The sequence below is a fragment of the Piliocolobus tephrosceles genome, chromosome 10 (assembly GCF_002776525.5).
Source record: "Piliocolobus tephrosceles isolate RC106 chromosome 10, ASM277652v3, whole genome shotgun sequence".
Classification (NCBI taxonomy): Eukaryota; Metazoa; Chordata; class Mammalia; order Primates; family Cercopithecidae; genus Piliocolobus; species Piliocolobus tephrosceles.
This window is the reverse complement of record NC_045443.1, coordinates 77,889,016-77,907,948: the sequence shown is the minus strand read 5'-3', so window position 1 is coordinate 77,907,948 and position 18,933 is coordinate 77,889,016. Positions and strand designations below refer to the sequence as shown.

Here is an 18,933-nt window from a genome sequence, read left to right as displayed (position 1 = left end):
AGTGTCCCAAGATCTTAGGGTAAGGGTTGAGTGGTGACAACACCTGAATAGATTTGGGAGGGAAATCCCAGTGTAAAGAAGCCTTTTTCTTTTTTCTCAGGATGGAGATAAACATGACAGGCCGCTTAGAAAATCTCTGTGTGGAGCAAGATATAAGGGCTCCTCTAGCAGATCATCCAGAGCTAGAGAAGGGTGTGGAGGTAACCTTCTCAAATCCTTCACACTGTAGACTGGTGCAGAGAAATCAGCTGGGAGTATCTAGCTACCTGAGGTTCAACACAGACGTGCTAGGGAATCAGGGGACTAGAATAAGCCTTGAGGCTGGAACAAGGATAAAACAGAAAATAGGAACCTTGAAACTACAAGCCGTGACTGCAAGTTTATGCCAGAATGATTCCATTAAAAGGTCAGGTGAGATGTCTCACAATATTGATATGGGAGAAGGGCAGGGAAGTGCTGGGTAGAGAAGGGCAGGTCCCTGGCTAAGGCTCCACCCCGGGCTTGTGCCCAGGGACCTAGATGAGGACAGGCATTTCTGTTTTCCCGCCTAAATGTTGCATTTCCCAGCACCACCCTGGCCCACCATGCCCCTATCCTGTGCCTATAAAAATCCCAAGACCCTAACGGGCATACACACAAACGGCTGGACGTTGACAGGAACACGTCGGCGGAAGACACAGCGGCTGGACATCGAGAGGAACACAGCGGACTAACAGCACACACTGACAGACGCCGCAGGCCAGCAGGCCATCAACCAGCGGAACGACGCACAGTTTGGCTGGTGAGGACGAAGGACAGTCCGCTGCTGAGTGACCCGACTCCAGGGGAAAACCATCTTTCCACTCCATTTCCCTTCTGGCTCCCCGCCTTGCTGAGAATTACCGCCACTCAATAAATCGTGCACTCATTCTCCAAGCCCCGTGTGATCCAGTTCTGGTACTCCAAGGCAAGAAAGCCCTCTGTCCTTGCGATAAGGCACGGGGTCTAACTGAACTAACACAAGCCGCCTACGGATGGCTAAACTAAAAAAGCATACTGTAACACAGGCCCACTGGAGTTTCAGCTGAAAACATTCACCACTAGACCCTGCCACGGAGTCAGAGCCCCACAACCTGCCCGTCTGCGTGCTCCCCCTAGAGGTTTGAGCCGCGGGGCACCAGAGAATTGAGCCACGCCCCCGTCGCATGCCCTGCGAGCAGGACAAGGGAACTTTTTCTGTTTCAAAATTACGGATTTGAGATTACCGCACCCCATTTTCAATGGGCTTCCCCTGTACCCAGACTACCTCAGAAAACGAGATAAGGATACCCCTTGATGGATGACAGAAAAAGTACAATTGAAGAGTTAAACTTTGAATTGATTGAATATTTACCCAAAACAGACTGAATTAAACCCAGAGGAAATGATAAATGAATGGGTTATCTAAAATCAGTGCTTTCATCAACCCCAGCATCACTGCAAAAAGCAAAAAGAACCAGTTACAGAAAATAAAAGGTCATGTTCTATATGACATCAGAATTGTAGCATATAAAATTTGAGCCATGCTATATTCTTAAGAGGTGGTGTAATGTACATTGTCATTACTTATTCCTAACAAATCCTGATACCTTTAGACTTTTGGAATTATAAATAGACAACTACAGTTATAGCTAAGTTCCTAGAATAGGAGGCTCCCATTGACATGGGAGTTCATACCCAGAGAGAAAAAAACTGGGTAAACAGCATCCCTTAAAATGCTATCCGACCACATGTGTTTCTGTCTAGGTGTGCTATGCATTATGCTAAAAACACATGGAAGCTCAAGGAAGGGAAGCATGATCACTGCATAGAAGAACACAGTTATTCTCATAATGCAGGGCTGAAAATCTCAGCCAGAAAAATCTTGATTCTCACTTAATTAATCTGTTTCATTTAATTTTTTTTCTAACTTAGTAAATGGCATCATATTCTAGTAGTAATCACACTTGATTCAAAAATCTAGAAGTCATTTTTGATTCTTCTCTTTTTCTTATCTGCACAGCCAATCCATCACCAAGTCCTGTTAGTTTTTCTTCCCAAATGTAGCTCAAAGTTGCCCACTTCTCCCCTCCATTGCCACTACCATCTCTTTCCCAGACTACTAAAATAGTCTAGCATCCCTGCTAATATTTTTGTCCCTGACAATTCATTCTCTGTAAGGAATCTAAAGTGATTTAAATTATCTATGAACTCCCTTTATAGTTAGAATGAAAACAAAATCCTTACCATGGTTTGACTCCTGAACTTTATCTCCTGCCCCTACTGTTACCCTCCTCTGGTTCTCTAATGCCTAGCAACACTGACCTCCTCTCTGGTCTTCAAAGTGACCAGTTGTGTTTCCCCACAGAGTTTGTGCAGTTGATATTCCCTGCTTCTTGAAAGTTCTGCCCTGTAGATTTTTACATGGCAAGAAAATCTTTCTTGTCAACTGGATCACAGCTCAATGCCACTTCTTCAAAGAGAACTTCCTGAAGCATCCCAACAAAAGTAGACCTCTTTCCCCCGACGTTCCCTTGTTTGCTTGTTTATGGATATAAAATCCAGTTATCTCTTTGGAGTGTAAGAGATACAAGATCCTTGAGGGCAAGGGTCTTATGTGAGTCTTGTTCATGAGTATATAGGTATTCTATCAATATTGTTCAATGAATGAATGAGTGAATAAATAAATAGGGTAATGAAAAGGAATGGTTACCTCCTTTTCACTAACTGGGAGTCATGACACTCCCAGTTTCATCATGACTAGGCAAAGTCACTAGGAATCAGGCAACAAAGTAAAAGAAATATATAGTCTTAAAGAGAAATATGCAAAGGGGTTAAAGGGGAATTAGGAAAGAAAAATCTTTAATTTAGGAAAAAGAAGAGGAGACTTCTTTAAAACACCATAGCATCTCCCTCAGTGCTGGTCCTTCCAATTCAGAAATATAAAAGGAAATGGCTATATTTTATGAAGTATTGTATAAGTTGTATTTTCTGAGTTGAAATATATGAAATACACTAGGTAATGTATTACCTGACTGCTGAATCTCAAGAGGATTTACATTACATCAAAGTGAAGATTTAAATCTACCAAGTTCTCATGAAGTAGTATAAGCATGTTAACTGACATAAGATACAATGTAGGATTTCATCTTTTTCACAACTGAAGGCTAAACAGGTAATCAGGGTAACGGTGATCAGAAACAAAATACATTGTTTACATTTCAATAAAAAATTGATCTTAAATAACAGATTTCTTTAAAAATAGCTATTTAAAATGTTTATTAAAATTACTCTGCTCAAGGGACACTTGAAAGATGGTGACATGAGAGTACTTGCGTAAAACTTCAGAAGTTTAAAATTATATGCTTACATTCATACAAGTTGACTTGTCAATGACTTTTAAGAGTAGAAATTTAGTATAATTATGCATAACATAATTTTTTGTTTTAATTGCAAAATTATTTCATTTGACTATGATTGAATCACTACATAAAAGGGGAAAAACTTATTTCTTAATAAAAACATATTAACTAGCCTATTAATAATCAGGTTCCTAATGTAGCACCACATTCTGAAATCCAAAAACTGCATTCCTATTATGTTACAGATTAATATCTGTTCTCAGAACTACTTCCAAAAAAGAAAAATTATTACCAGACATAAACTGTGTAATAAAGGATAATTCCATTTGGCTCCAGAGGTGGTTGCCATGACAACTTCACCGTGACACCAGACAACTGTTTTACAGAGAAGTCTTGAGGGGGAGAATCAGGAGCTGAAAAGTTAGGGTATAGAATAATGTATTTTATTAAACATATACAAGAAAAAGTTAACATGGAAATACACAAAATTTTGATTATAAGCTTTCTGGTAAAGGAATTAGGTTCAGTGCTTTTCTCCAGAAGCACGAGAGACTGTTTATTTTCAAAATGAGATGATAAAGGAAGATTTTGCATGGTGGTATTAGAACATCTGTTTCTGTGATTCAATGGAAAAAAATATTTCATGAGAAAGTAGAACAAGGGGTATGTCACAGTGACTCACCTACTGTTCAAGTACATCTTGGTCAACTGTCATCCTCTAATAAAAATAAAAACTTTATTGAGGGTGAATAAATACACAATAAAAGAGGTCCCTAGACAATAAAAAGAGGTGGGAAAAAAATCACACATCCAAGAAGTTGGGAAAGTGATAAGCATAACATTGGGAAAGCAGTTAAAATGACTGACCTCACAAATGAAAACTACATTCCTCAATCTCTGTTGTGTCATTAAAAAGTAAAATAATATCAAACTCTGGTCACTCAGTCTTCAAAATTGAATGGTTTACAAAGGAAATACCAATGTAGCACATAAATAAGAAAATAAATTTAGAGTCTACTTATAACTCTGCTATAATAGTGTAAAATACAAATACATTTGTTATTTGGCATTGAATAAATGGTAAAAACATTACTGCAAAATAGTTAGCCAACTTTATATTTCCATTTAGGTAAAACATTTAGAATGGCATTTCTCAGCTGCTGTGTAACACCACAGTAATGTTTTAGAATAATGGAATATAACTTTTTGCATGTAAAAAAAGAAAACACTAAAATTTGGTTCATTGTTACAGTTATGCACAGAATGTGAATTCATAGGTAGCTAATAGAAATTCTGAAGATTTGTTTACATCTTTAAACAATGGCAATTGAAATACAATTCATGCATAGATCACTATTTCCAATAATTTGGACAGAATCCTACCTGACTTACTTCATTTTTTTTCTTTTTTACTTCTCTGAATAATCTCAGCTATAGTTGTATGTGTTCCCATGTGTGCATGTTTTCATTATTTTACTAACAATAATTTTCCAAATAATTTTATTGAGCAGCAGAAAGTTTATGAGACAAGTTATAAGGAATAATAGTGATAGCTGTATTTGGTATTTTCATTTTGTTATTTTCACTGGCACTACAATAATGTTGCTATCAAATATTGGTTATTACAGGAATGTATGCATCAATTAGAGATGTCTCTTTCCCAAGATAAGAATTATCTCTGAAAATTCTCTTTAATTTGTCAAAACAAAAACCTATAAATGTTTTTCCTAGCATCCTTGTAAAATCTGTTTATTGTTTACAAAAAGGACTTCAATCAAAAATGCGGTAACTTAGAAACTAATATGTTGCAACTAACCATTTCTAACATGCTTTAAGATGCTTACGTGGAATATCAGATAAAGCTTGGTGCCTTTAAAAGCTAACCTTCAGTAGATCTCTGAATAGTTTATTTTTAATGTAAAACATTTTATTGCTAAGTAAATGTAATTAACATGTCTATCTAAAAAAAAACCACTGCACACCCACTGTAGCAGACTAAGTTTTAATCATTTTGGCATATGTATTCTAAAATGTTTTGGCATATGTATTCTAAAATATAATCTAACAAAATTGAAACTAGAAAAATTAGAACTTTTGCAGTGCATTCCATTTGTCATCTCAGAGCATCGCAAGGTAGCTGAGAAGGAACCTCACAGTCTATCACTCCTCTGCCTGGCATGGTCTTTCCTATTTCTCGCCCTCCCTTTGTATTCATTTTCATGTCATAGCTTCGACATAACTTCCACAGCTACATTTTACCTCACACCCCAGAGTAGCTTAGGTCCTTCTTTTGTCCTGGTAAATAATTTGGGGGAACATTTATGCCAGTAATTAAAATCATAAAAATTATTTGTTCACACATTTGTCAAATTTAGGTCTCTTGTTCTAACCATGACCTGCATGAGGGCAAGGAGTTCCTAATTCCCAAATAGGCAAATTTTCTCAGATCTTTATCCATTTTCGATTTTCTGTAATTTTTCAACAAGGGAGTCTTGTTCTTTACCCTGTTCCTTAGAAATTATATGACTTGGCCAATAATTTAGATGGAACTTTACCTTGAGGAAGCATATTTTTAACGGCCCAGGTAATTCAGATACACAACATACTTTGGAATTATTGACTTGAGTGGTAAAAGCTCTGCCTGCTCAAAATATACATTCACTACTGGTCTCATTCCATCATATAAGATCTCAAATTCTTGCCATTAGGACCTTCTGATTAGATAAGTTATATATAAGTGGGTATTATTTTCAGAAAGACATTGGTAAATTTTTTACTAATATAATCAAGTATTATATAAGATAGAAAGGAGCACTAACTTTCTTCCCCAGTTTTTAACCATTGACTTATTTGGAAGGATTTTTTTATTAAGATAATTTTAACTTTGAGAGCAAGGAGAATCTATTTATGAAAAAAATGGAATTTGGGCAGGTAAATTTGATGGAAAAGCAAGCATAGTAAGAAGATGCAATGACTAGGGAAAACTGACCCACGGAGGCATCACACTTAGAAACTGGGGCAACCCAGAGAGCCCTAGCCAAGATGCTTTGGTGAAATTCTTTGGTAGAGGTTAAAACATGGAGAGACCTGCAAAAAGAGAAGAGGGACTTGAAGACTTTATTCTTTTAAAAAGAAAGAGAGCAATGCTGGGAAAAGTCTCCCTTCCTAGCAGTGTCTAATGCACATTCTGCCCTGGTGAATGATTCTAGACTCTTAACATTCATAGGCTATGGCCTAGCTTTAAGATGGGGAAACTTGAAAGAAAGAAAGACAAAAAAAAAAAAAAAAAGCTACTCCACAAACACGTATGATACTTCCAGGCCTACCCTTCATGGAAACAGAAATTCCTTTTACAGAAAAAAATAATAATATTCTCTAAATATGCAACGTATAAAACATAAAATGCAACACCTAATCCCAAATGTATCTTTCAAAAGTTATTTTCTTAGCATAATATATGTCTAACTTGGTAAGGTATCAATGTGAAGTGGCCTCAGTAGTAAAGTTGATTTTATTTGGGTTAGGGAAAGTATGTTTAAATATTCAATATGAAAGCTACTAACATTGGGGAATAGCATCTTGTTCAATTATGTAGGGAACCTGTACAATAGCCTGATCTCATTATCAAGTTAATCCTTAATGTCATAAAAAAAGTGCTGAACATTTACATAAACATAATCTGCTTCAAAGCTCATGTTAATGTCTATTCTTAAAAATGTAAAAGTTGAAAAACACAGTCATGACATATATCAGTTAATGTTCAAATCAAATTTTTAGCCTTAAAAATTCCCATGGAAAAACATGATTGACTGTTTTTTACAGAGTACTGATGACTTTAAAATATAAAAAGCATTTTATGCCTGATTTCACTGAATGTAAATCTGACATTGCTAGCTTATTTTATACCATGACAATGAAATCGCTGTATAACGCTGGTATGGTACACAACTGATACCCATGACTAGAGGAGTTTTTACATTGTTTCATTCTATATATCTGTTTCTTGAAATATTATAGAATCAAAGTATATCAACATCCACTATTATATTTACCATCTTCCTCAGTCAGTATACTTATGGGAGCACTCCGAACTCCTTCACCTTTGAGTGTACTAGCAGACACCTCAATGATATATTGGGTATATTTCTTCAGTCCTAAATAGAAATAAAATAGGTAAGAGGCAAACTATGAAATGGCTCTCAATACAATCTTCCAAAAATAAAAACTAAGTGAAAATGTCATTCTTTGGCAATAGTAGCTCTTATTTATGAAGACAAAATGATACAGGATAAAGTAGAAAAGGACAGATCTACAGTATTCTTTCATGTGACTTGCAATAAACTCCTAGCTTATTTAACCAAAAAGACAAAATTGTAATACCCAGCATGAAAATAATCTCTAACTATTAACATTAAGCTAATGTTACTCTGTCATTATAAATGCAAATATCCAATATTAGATTTGTTCTTTTACCTTTAATGTTTTGGGTTAAAGAGGTTGTATTTATAGTTCTTTCCTCATTTCCATTACTTCTCTTGAGATAAATTGTATATTTTTGTATGATTCCATTGGGACTACTTGGAGGTAGGAATGATAGCTCAATCTCTCCAGAAGAAATATTTTTGTAAGTGATATTTTCTGGTGCACTATCAGGCACTGAAAGAAACAAAAAAATATAGATACATAAAACAATTCCATTCTAAAAATCTATTCTGCTGAAATTGTCACTGAAGCGCACTAGGTTATTTACATGTGAACGTTCACTAGAATGTAATGGTAATAAACATCCTGAATGAAGTAAGGTATAAATAAATTATAGCACTTCCAACTGTATAAGAAAAATTTTCATTCAAAAGAAAATGCTACTATGATTCCACAGAATAACAGTTATAAGATGATACGTTTACTAAAATACTTGGAACTATAGGAATCTATCTTGTACTGAAGAACACACAGATACAAGAAAGAGAATTTTAAAACACTTAAAACTTGATTCTATTCCTCATTAATGATAATATAAAAAAAGATCAGTAGGTTAGTTTTGGTCGACAACAAGGTCTATGACAAGACAACGAGTCCTTCCTAGATGTGAGACTGCATATTATGACCTGGCAGCAAAACCACCTCCCAAGAATATGGGATATCATTAAGTAAAACACTGGTTTTCTGTATCTAACATTTTTATATGGAATACATTATGCATAAAATGGTTTTCAATGTAAATTTGAGTCCAAAACTATATACAAGATTCCAATTCCGATAAAATATTGGAACAGATACCCTAAATTGAGTGAATATCTTACTTAAAATAACTAAAACTCTGCATAACATTAAGATAAATTTTCTTTAAGAAATTCTGGTGCTGAAAAGAAAGTTAGAATTCAGTGGTGACTGGCCAAAAAAAGTCACAGAAAAACAAACAAGCAAACAAAATGCAAAGACAGAAATCCTGAGAAGGAAGCTGGTACTAAAGCCAGTTTTGCCTTGCAGTAGATTGGTTAATTCTGGTGCCTTTGCATTTGTATAGTAACATCTGTGTAGAGTGTCAGAGAAAGACTATAAAGCCCTGGGGCCAGCTGAAGGATGAGCAATATCTCTGCAGAAAGACCTGAAACCCCAAAAGAATGCAACTGTAACCAGCGTTATTATATTGAACAATTCTAGGGGATTTATGGCATGTGCCATAGAAGTCTATGTGAATGGTAACTCCTGGTCTTGTGCAATGTGATGCATTCATTCTCAGGGAACGGGAAGTGAGAAATAAACTTGCCATGCAGAGAGGACAGAAAGGAAACCTTTTTTCTCTCTTGCCACTCCTCTGGGTAGAGAGATAGAAAAGAAATAAAAATTATGCTGTTTTGGATTTATAAGTCTATCCCCATGATCATATGTTGACTAAATCCATGATACCTATATGTACCCTGAAGAAACCTCCACTTCAGAATTTAAATTAAAATAAAACTGTAGTCCTGAGCTGCTATTACTCCTAAACAACTAGAAGTAAATAAAAATACTTGCTGCAGGAACTCAACTTCAACAAAAACCACATAAATTTCTCACAGCTAAAGTTTCAAAGAATATGAGCTCACTGATAAAATCACTAAACACACAAGCAAATCAGATATCAATAATGAAAGTCAGCAAAGAAAAGAAAAAACACATATACATACACGGTAGTCAGATTTTGAGATTCCAGATATTGAAATAAAATAGAAATGTTTAATATATTTCAAGAAATCAAACATATTTTAAAATATGAGCAAAGAATTATTTAAATAATGGTGAATAATATTAAATAACCAAGCAAGTTTGAAAGAGAACAAGATACATCTTTTGGAATACAATAAAATAACTAAAATTAAAATTCCCTTGAGGTATTAAAGAGCAGATTAGATAAAGAAGAAGAGAACTTTAGTGAAAAGGATGATAGTAGTGAAGAAATTATAAAGAATGTAGATCAAAGAAGATAGTTACGGAAAATATAAAATGGCAGTTGAGACATTGATATCTGGAGGGGGTCTAAAATAATAGAGAAAATAAAGAAGAAATATTTAAAGAGATAATGGCTGGGGCTCATCAAAATTATTCAAAGATATCAAACATCAAATCAAATAATTTCAGTAAATCCCAAGCAGAATTTTTTTAAACCATATTTAGACATATCATTGTGAAAATACAGAATACCAAAGAAGAAAACATCTTAACAGTACCAGAAAGAAAACAAATCATCTACACAGGAGTGACAATTAGATCAACAATCAACATCAGCTGAAATTCAACTGGAATTCTATACCCAGAAAAATAAACAGTAGCAAACTAAAAACATATTCAGACAATAAAAAAAAAAACTGAGGGATAATGCCATCAACACATCCTCAGTAAATGAAATTATAGACAATGCACTTTAGGTAGAAAACTATTTACCACAGATGAAAGATCAGAGTGGCCAAGATAATGTTTAAAAATTGAGTACACAGAACAATAACATAACTTGGAGGGTTAAACAATATAAACTAAATAACTAAATAACTTGGAGGGTTAAACAATATAAACTAAATAGGTAAATATTATTGCCATTCAAGAGTCCTGTTATAAGACTCTTTTCTTTCAAATGAAATAAATTGAACTTTTTTATTAGTATTCTAAATTGAATGGATATAAAAATTACCAGTAGTAAATTTAGTAGATAAATAAAATTCAGAAGCCTTAAAAGTGTAGATACAGTGTCCCTCCCCTCGATTGTTACCAGTTATTGGGTTATGGTGTCAAGGCACACTTAATAGGAAAAACTAATTTAAAAATATTGATATTTTTAAAACTTTGAGAGGATTGCAATTCAATGCATAGTTTGATGTAGCAATATAATTCCACTATCCTTTCTATCCTAAACACGTTAAATGTTCTCTAGTGTTTTCCCAGGCCAACATATTAAATTGAGAAAAATCCTCAACATCTACCCTGAATGCTTTCTTAACTTTTGGCTCTAAGTGAAATCTTGGACCTGCTGAGAAATACCACTACAGTTTAGCCCTCTTAGTATCATGTTTGTTTTTCTCCCAGAGTGCCACTAACCACAGGGTGTAGGAGTTGGGTAGTTGCATTTATTGTTCCTTTTTTCTTCCTGAAGAACCACAGATCCTTTGAAGCTCCATTCTGTTAGATACCATCACATGCTACCCCTCTTTAAGGCAGACAACTGGTAATACCTCTGTCACTTCTCTGAACATCTCAAAGATGCTACACTTTGATGACTGACTTCTTCCCTACTACTCAGAGACGTCAACATCCATGCAAATGATCTATCCAGTACCCTGGACTCTGCATTTCTTTATCTCTATAATTCCAATAATCTTTTCCCCCACCTTAGTTTACCCCACCACACTTCACTGGCTTTCATGGAAACACGTAAGACTTTGTCATTAACAATAACTGCCAATATTCCTCTCTTTGACAACTGACTCCTATCTTTCCAGCTTACTGACTCTTGTACTTTGAATCCAACAGTTCTCTGACCCTCATCAAATCTTTACTGTGCATTACCTCTGTTATGTCTTCATTTCCCTACATGCTCAGGCTAGAGTCCATAGTCACTGTAATCACTTCCTAGCTATATCCATCACTTCCTTCTGTTTTTATTTTACTTTCCTGGCAAATTATAATTGGAATTAAACAAAACTCTGCTAGTTTCACATGCCCCATGTAATAGCTGAAAATTGTATTTTTTTCAGCTATTAAATGGTATTTTACTGAGTAAAACACCATTCTATGCTGACTAGTTCCACTTAAATTTATAATCCCAAATCTCAAATGGATCCTTTTCATTTCCTGATAGCTAATGTTTTTGTTTTAGTTAATTCAGTCTCCCACTCTTTAAAGTATGTTTTCACCATATTCTCTCTTGACAAACCTCTGATATGCCCTCCCTCTCTTTATTTGAAGCTAATAAACTTGCTTCTCATTCCATTACAAAAATAAAAACACTGAGAAGAGAGCTACATTATCATCCGACTTCAAATTTTCCCTTAACTGCCTTCCCTCTTTCCTCCTTTCCAAGCTCTATCCCTCCACGTCTGCACTAGATTTCATTCCTTCTGTCTATTCAGAGACTTTACACTTGAAGTTAGTCAGAGATACATGTGAACACACATACACTGTAATATACATTCTGGTGTTTAAAAAGTCTTCTTTTGATTGCACCTGCTCCTTCAGCTATTACTCAAGTCCACTCTCCACTTCATATCAAAATTTCTCAAAATTTGCCATTCCTCGTTTTCTACATTTTTTTTTTTTTTTTTTTGCCTATCATACTCTGTTAATCTCACTTTGTTTTTCTCCATTTTTTTCCTGTAAAAACTACTCCTGTGAAGTCACCAATAACCTCCATTCTTGCCAGAGCACTAATCAATTGTATGCCCCATCTTACTTTACTTGTCAGCAGGATTTGACATAGGGAATAAACTCCTTCTACTTGAAAATCTTTATTCACTTGGCTTTGAAGACACTATCTTCTTCTGGTTTTCCTTCTACATCCAGTGACTTCTGCTTTGTCCTTAGTTAGCTCTTCTTCTTGTCAAAGTCTATGTGTCATATTACCCACGACATAGCTGTAAGTTTCTTAATATCTCCCCCTATTGTCCAGTGATGTGACTTTATCCTCATCCTTTGATTGAATATCAAAGATACGGTGAGGCTCCAAATTATATATGCAGCTCTGGATCTTTTCCCTGAGCTTTAAACTTATTTATCTAACTCCCTTCATAATGGCACTTGGATATTTCAAACATGTTCCAAACAGAACTCCTGGATGTTCTCCGTATTGACCTCTTCCCTGGACTTCCCCGTCTAAGTAAATGGCACTACCACTCATCCAGATACTCAGACCAACAATCTAGTAGTTTATCTTGATTTTTCTCTTTACTTCAACATCCAGCATATTCTGCAGCAATCTGTGAACACTGTAAACCATATAATGTTCCTATTTCATAATTATTCAAAAGCTCCTCATTAAAATTAAACTGCAAAGTTCCTACAGTGGCATCCAAGAATCTCATGATCCACCTCTGCCTCTCGCCTCATCTGTGAATTCTCTATCCCAACTCACACTGTTCAAGTGACAGAAATGCCCTGCTCTGCCCCAACTCCACAGTTTTTTTCCTCTACAAGAAGGTGGCAATTGCTATTCTTCTTCTGGAACACTTTTCATCCTTATCATTGTCTTATTTAATCCTGTACCTCATTAATATCACTGGGCGAATATAATCTCTCAGTGTGGCCTTTCCTCAGTCCTCCATCTCAAATAGCCCACTCACTACTCTTTCTCTCTTCTATCCTTGATATTTTTCACTTAGCAAAACTTACAACTACTAAAAATCACAAATTTGTTTACTGATTTGTTTTCTAATTTCTAATTTTCTAATTGTCTAGTGTCAAGTTTCAGAAAGGTAGAGACAGATCGTGTCTTGTTCACTGCTACAGCTACACTAGTACAGTGGTAGAACATAATATGGAATCCATAAAAGCTGTTCAGTGAATGAATAAATGTATGTAATATGATACAGAATATATTAAAAATAAGAGAGAAACTCACAGGTAAGGAACAGATACAAGATTGGGTTGAAAAACTCTTTAATTACAAAAAGGGAATTTGTGATGCTATGCTTGAATTTTATAGCTCAGTGTAACTTCCAATTTTGAAAATTTCGCATTAGATTTAAGTTTTCCCTCCACAGTTGTCTGCCTACCACCAGTAGTCAGTGTGTAAATATGCATTCCTGACCCAAAGCTGATCTCTTTTGCATTTTTATTCATTGACCCTTAGGGAATAACTAGTGCTGGATAGTCAGGTAGATAAAGCAAGACAGACTCAATGACTTACTGATTTTGAAGAGTGATGACACACTTAGAATTTTCTGAAATAGCACAGTGTCCACCAGTTGTAGAAATATTTTATAAAGTACATAACTGATGAATACAAAAGAATGATTATAATCAATTGGAATAAGCTGAACCTATTAAAATTCCAAAACAAAAAAATACATAGTCCATGATGATAGTAAAAAATGGGAAGTTACCTTGAATCTGCCAAAAAGACTTGTTTGGCACATATAGCTTTAATGTATGCAGACAAATTTTAAAATGTAATTAATTAATACAAATAAATTTATGGGGTTCTACACAAAATTTTGGTCAACATCTAAATTATTATCCACTTACGGTTGTTGCAGAGAATCAGACAAGGTGTTTTGTTAAAGGCTTACTGTAAAGACGGTTATGTCTTAAAAAGGAAAGGGAATATGTATAGATCATCAAAAGAGTAATTTGTATGGGAACTTCTCAAAGTTGTATTTATGATTGTTACAGCCTATGATAATATAAAAGCTAATCTTAAGCTTGTTGGAAAACTGCACAGTCTATGATTAAAACACACACACACACACAAAATCAATCTTGTATTGATTTTTCCTGCTTGAACATAAGGGTGTTTTACTTCCAAGCATCAGTAAACTCTATTTCTCTTAAAAAGATAAGACGTTTAACCAAATAATTTACTCCTATTTTTAATTAGTAATATTAACACATCACTGAGTTAACACATCACTCAGTTTCTCATGAAACAATATTGAAGAGTGGGCCCATATTTTTTACATGAATAGAAGGTATAATTACTGTATTTAATAAGATTATTTTGAGCCTAAACACAGAAAAATAGTTGCTCTTGAGCTCATCCTGCTTCAAATGACATTTGAGACCCTATTTAGCATTCTAGCTTCCTCTTTTGCCAAAGGAGCTAAAGTGGGTGATTTAATAGCAACAAACATAATCTAGGAAAAGTCACTAATGTATATTCCATTGTCTTCCATTTTCATCCAGGTGGAAAATGCACAGACCTTGAGACTACCCTAACTTAGGACAGAGAGCCAGATATCAGGAAGATGGGCATTAAAACCTGTACTCTTAACTGCTAGGCCTGGCTAGGGAGCCATGGGATACATTGGTTTCCCCTTCTCTTTATTTTTTTAGCCATCTCCGGATTCTATTAAGTGAGGCCTGTAATGGGGGTCAGGAGGCCTATAGTCAAGCCCCAAGTACTATAACTTATGAGTCCTTTTACCCAAATTGTTCTAGGTCTCCTTACCTAAAAAATAAAGGGTTCTGCATGTTTTCTAAGATACTTTCCAAAATGAAAATTCTCATTTTAAACTAAATCTCAAAATTTGTATTCACTTAAAGTTTATTGTCCCTGTCTTCAAATTAAACTCATACAAACAGAAATAAAACAGAAAATAAAATTACATTTTCAATACTAAAAGATTATGTGCATGTAATAATCAGAAAACAAAAAAAATTGCTTTATAATTCATCATTAAAATAAGGTGTTCCTGATGCTGTGGCCACTTAAACGAAATACTTGATAAGCATTCATAAAAATGGTTATTCTTTCATATCACAATAGAATCTTTCAAAGTTATTACTTTCTTCCCCATGCTGGCCAGAAGCCTAACAATAAAATATCAGTGTAACAATGAAGAGAGATCTTAGATATAGTTTATAATTTACCAGCTTTGTTGATTACTTCCAAAACAGTATGTGCTGTGAAAGGGAAATGGGTTTTACAGTCAGATAGCTTTGGACTCTAATTCCAGCTCATCACTTTTCAGCTGGTGCCATTAGGCAATTAAACACCCACCAACTAATAGGGAGGGAACTCTTAACTTAAGGAGGGAACTTAAGTTCCCTTAAGGAGGGAAGGAAATCCTTTTCTTCTACACTGCTTTATCCCCAGGAGGGCCTGGTATATTATAAATATTTTTTGAACGAATGAACCTCTCAAACCCTCCATTTTTCATTAGATTCGGTTTTCCGTGAAGATAACAATAATGTACTGCTTTAGTTTAGAATTTTTTCAAGACAATTTCTGTGAAACCTATTAGCAGGCCCGTGACCTTAATAGGTGCTAAAAATATGCTTATTTCATTTCCTTGACCCACTGCAAAATAAAACTGAGTCATTAAAGAGCAGACATTTTTTTCAAAAATACTTATTTTAGGTACAATACTTATAAAAGCAGTGAAACATGCCAATATATGGATTAATATCAATTAAGTGTCACTTCAAAGCTCTTGATAATGTAAAATGCTCCTTTCATTACCTTCTTATTCCTGCAATTTCAACTACTGCCATTATCTATGGGCTCTTTTGTATCATCTCATTGTATTCATTTCTGTGAAGAATCTCAACAGGATACTTTTCTACAAAAGTAAGCTACTTTACTAGATTTCTAGATCCTCAAGGTCAAGACAGAAATTCATATATAGTATCTGGCTGAACTACATGAAATTGCTGATATTTGGTCATTTGTGACCTATAAAAATGGTAATTTAATGTGGTCCCACCAGTAGCTAGTCAGTAAATATTTATTGTTTAAAATGTACAAATAAAATAGTAACTTTACATTTAGTTAATAATTCTCAGAATACATTGTAGAATTGGCCTAATAGTTATGCCACCAATACATAATTGTAACACAATATAAACAATAAAATAAGATTATCAGACAAACTGTCTTCCTCTAGTTTCACCAAAACTAAAACACAAGTAATTCCTTGCTTGCATTACTTCCTTTAGAAGGGATATCCTCTCCCAACCCACCCAGCAACCTCTATAACAGGGATCCCCAATCCCAGGGCCACGGACTAGTACCAACCGGTGGCCTGTTAGGAACTGGGCCACACAGCACATGAGCGTCATAAAGCTTCTGTATTTACAGCCACTCCCTATTGCCTGAACTACTGCCTGAGCTCTGCCTCCTGTCAGATCAGTGTCGACATTAGATTTTCATAGAAACGCAAACCCTGTTGTGAATTGCCCATGCAAGGGATCTATGTTGTGTGCTTCTTATGAGAATTTAATGCCGGATGATCTGTCACTGTCTCCCATTACCCCCAGATAGGACCATCTAGTTGCAGGAAAACAAGCTCAGGGCTCCCACTGATTCTACATTATGGTGAGTTGTATAATTATTTCTTGCTATGTTATGACGTAATAATAATAGAAATAAAGTGCACAATAAATTTATTGTTCTTGAATCATCCTGAAACCAACCTCACTTCCCTCCCTAGTCCAGGAAAAAATTGTTTTTCCATGAAACTAGTCCCCAGGGCCAAAAAGGTTGGGGACCTCTGCTCTATAACATTCTTCTGCCCATTCCACCACCCTCATTAAGATCCAGGCCAAATGCTGTCTCCTCCATAAGTCTTCTCCAGGCATGCCATTTTTGTGCTCCCATTCTGCATCTATATACATCTATCTATACACTATCTATATACATGTCTCATTACAATCTAAGAATCTATTCCTATGAGTATGTCTCACTTTTACCTAATTTCAAAGCAAGTAGCCATTCAACCTAAAATTTATAGGTACATTGAAAGAATCCTTGGCTTCTTAAGGTCTTTTCATTTAAAAATTCATAGATTTTGATTAGTAGTTCCCTTATATAAATCAGACTTTAAAAAATTTGTACAATAAACCTTTTCCTGTACTTTTGCCTGAAATAGAAAATTAATTTCTGGATTATACAAAACAAAATAATGAGGGATTTTAGCTTACATAAAATGTAAGCAACATGGCAACTATCAGCTATGCTTACCATATCACTATGTATTATTAAACAAACAAAGCAAAACAAAGCTCACCAGTCTCCGAAGTCCTTACAGAAAGTAAAGAAGATATCTGATTGCCATGACCAAATCTGGTATAAGACCTTACAGAAATGTTATAGAGGGTGTAAGGTCTTAAGTTCCTTAATATTATGTCTGTTGTTGATGTGTTCTTCATATATGAAGTGTCTATATTTTTATATAGCACTTCATAAGCAGTAATGATCCCATTGGGCTTTTCAGGTGGTGACCACTTCAACCTTATTTCATTTGCGGTAACATCAATTACGTCAACATCTTGAGGTGATGATTCTGGTTCTAGGGGAAGAAAAGAAAATTTTTAGTACCTATATTTTTATTGTTGCTTGTTGCTTTAGATCCTAGAGGTGGCATGAAGTGAAGGCAGTGAGCACGTACAATCACTTTTAAAAACAATTAAAACTGCAACTGATATTCTTACCATCTTCAGGAGTTCTCACAAAGATGTCATTTTCTTCAGACAAAGAACTTTCTCCAACGTGGGTTGAGGCTGCCACTCTCATTTTGTATTTTGTGTATTTCTTTAACCCTATAAGGACAATAGACAAACTGTTTAATGTCCTTAAAATAATATTCTTGGGATTGGTGTCATTTAATATAAGACCAGTAAGAATAATTTATATGGGGGACTAGATATCTATATCAGCTTCCAAATAATTGCAGTCTCCTCAAATTCTTGGGCTTATAGGCCTTTCCATGTTAGTAGTTTCAAGTTCTTTCCTAAAATATTAAGGCAATAATTTAAAGTTGAAAAAGTAACTTTTTGGCACACTGCAGGGGGTATAGTTGACTTGGCACAAATACCATGTCAGCTGAATTACTTCAGCTGATTTTTGCATTCATACATTTTAGTCTTCAGTAATGAGTTATTTTGATATACCAAATATAGTATTCCTTAAGTTAAGTAAATTTCTATGAGGCTTGTGATCAGATGCTTTTTACTTCTTTGTGGGTAAATCTAGTTAAAGAAAAACACATTTAACCGAGTTATGTATGCAGGTATTTTAAAAAGATATCCATGGTGACACAAAACAACAAAATATGAATTAACATAGCATGTGTTCTGTAGTATATAAGGCACAGGGAAATGGGCATATTTTCCACCAGAATAGAAATGTAAAACAAACAACAACAATAAAATGTTGTTTTCTACCTGTTATGAGAAAGCTGTTATCTATAGTAGTTATCTGGAATGCTCTGTTTGTGTCCAGTTCCATTGCATAAATCGTATAGTGAGTTATTTTTCCATTGGGATATTCTGGAGGATCCCAATACAACAAAATAGATGAAGAACTAATATTTTTATAGTTTATAACTTTAATGGAGCTTGGCACTTAAAAAGAAGAATGAACATATGAATGAAAAGAAGAAGTATC

The 18,933-nt window shown here is 34.8% G+C and overlaps 1 protein-coding gene across 1 annotated transcript in view; it reads right to left on the bottom strand.

Moving 5' to 3' along the window:
* PTPRQ (protein tyrosine phosphatase receptor type Q) overlaps window positions 1-18,933 on the bottom strand; it is a 212,543-nt gene that overhangs the window by 161,081 nt on the left and 32,529 nt on the right. Inside the window, exons 12-17 of the mRNA XM_031936254.1 lie at window positions 18,711-18,890; window positions 17,979-18,086; window positions 17,555-17,836; window positions 7,833-8,015; window positions 7,412-7,513; window positions 3,652-3,772 (exon numbers count right to left, since the gene is read on the bottom strand). Coding sequence (XP_031792114.1) covers window positions 3,652-3,772; window positions 7,412-7,513; window positions 7,833-8,015; window positions 17,555-17,836; window positions 17,979-18,086; window positions 18,711-18,890 — 976 coding nt within the window. The remainder of the gene's footprint in view (window positions 1-3,651; window positions 3,773-7,411; window positions 7,514-7,832; window positions 8,016-17,554; window positions 17,837-17,978; window positions 18,087-18,710; window positions 18,891-18,933) is intronic.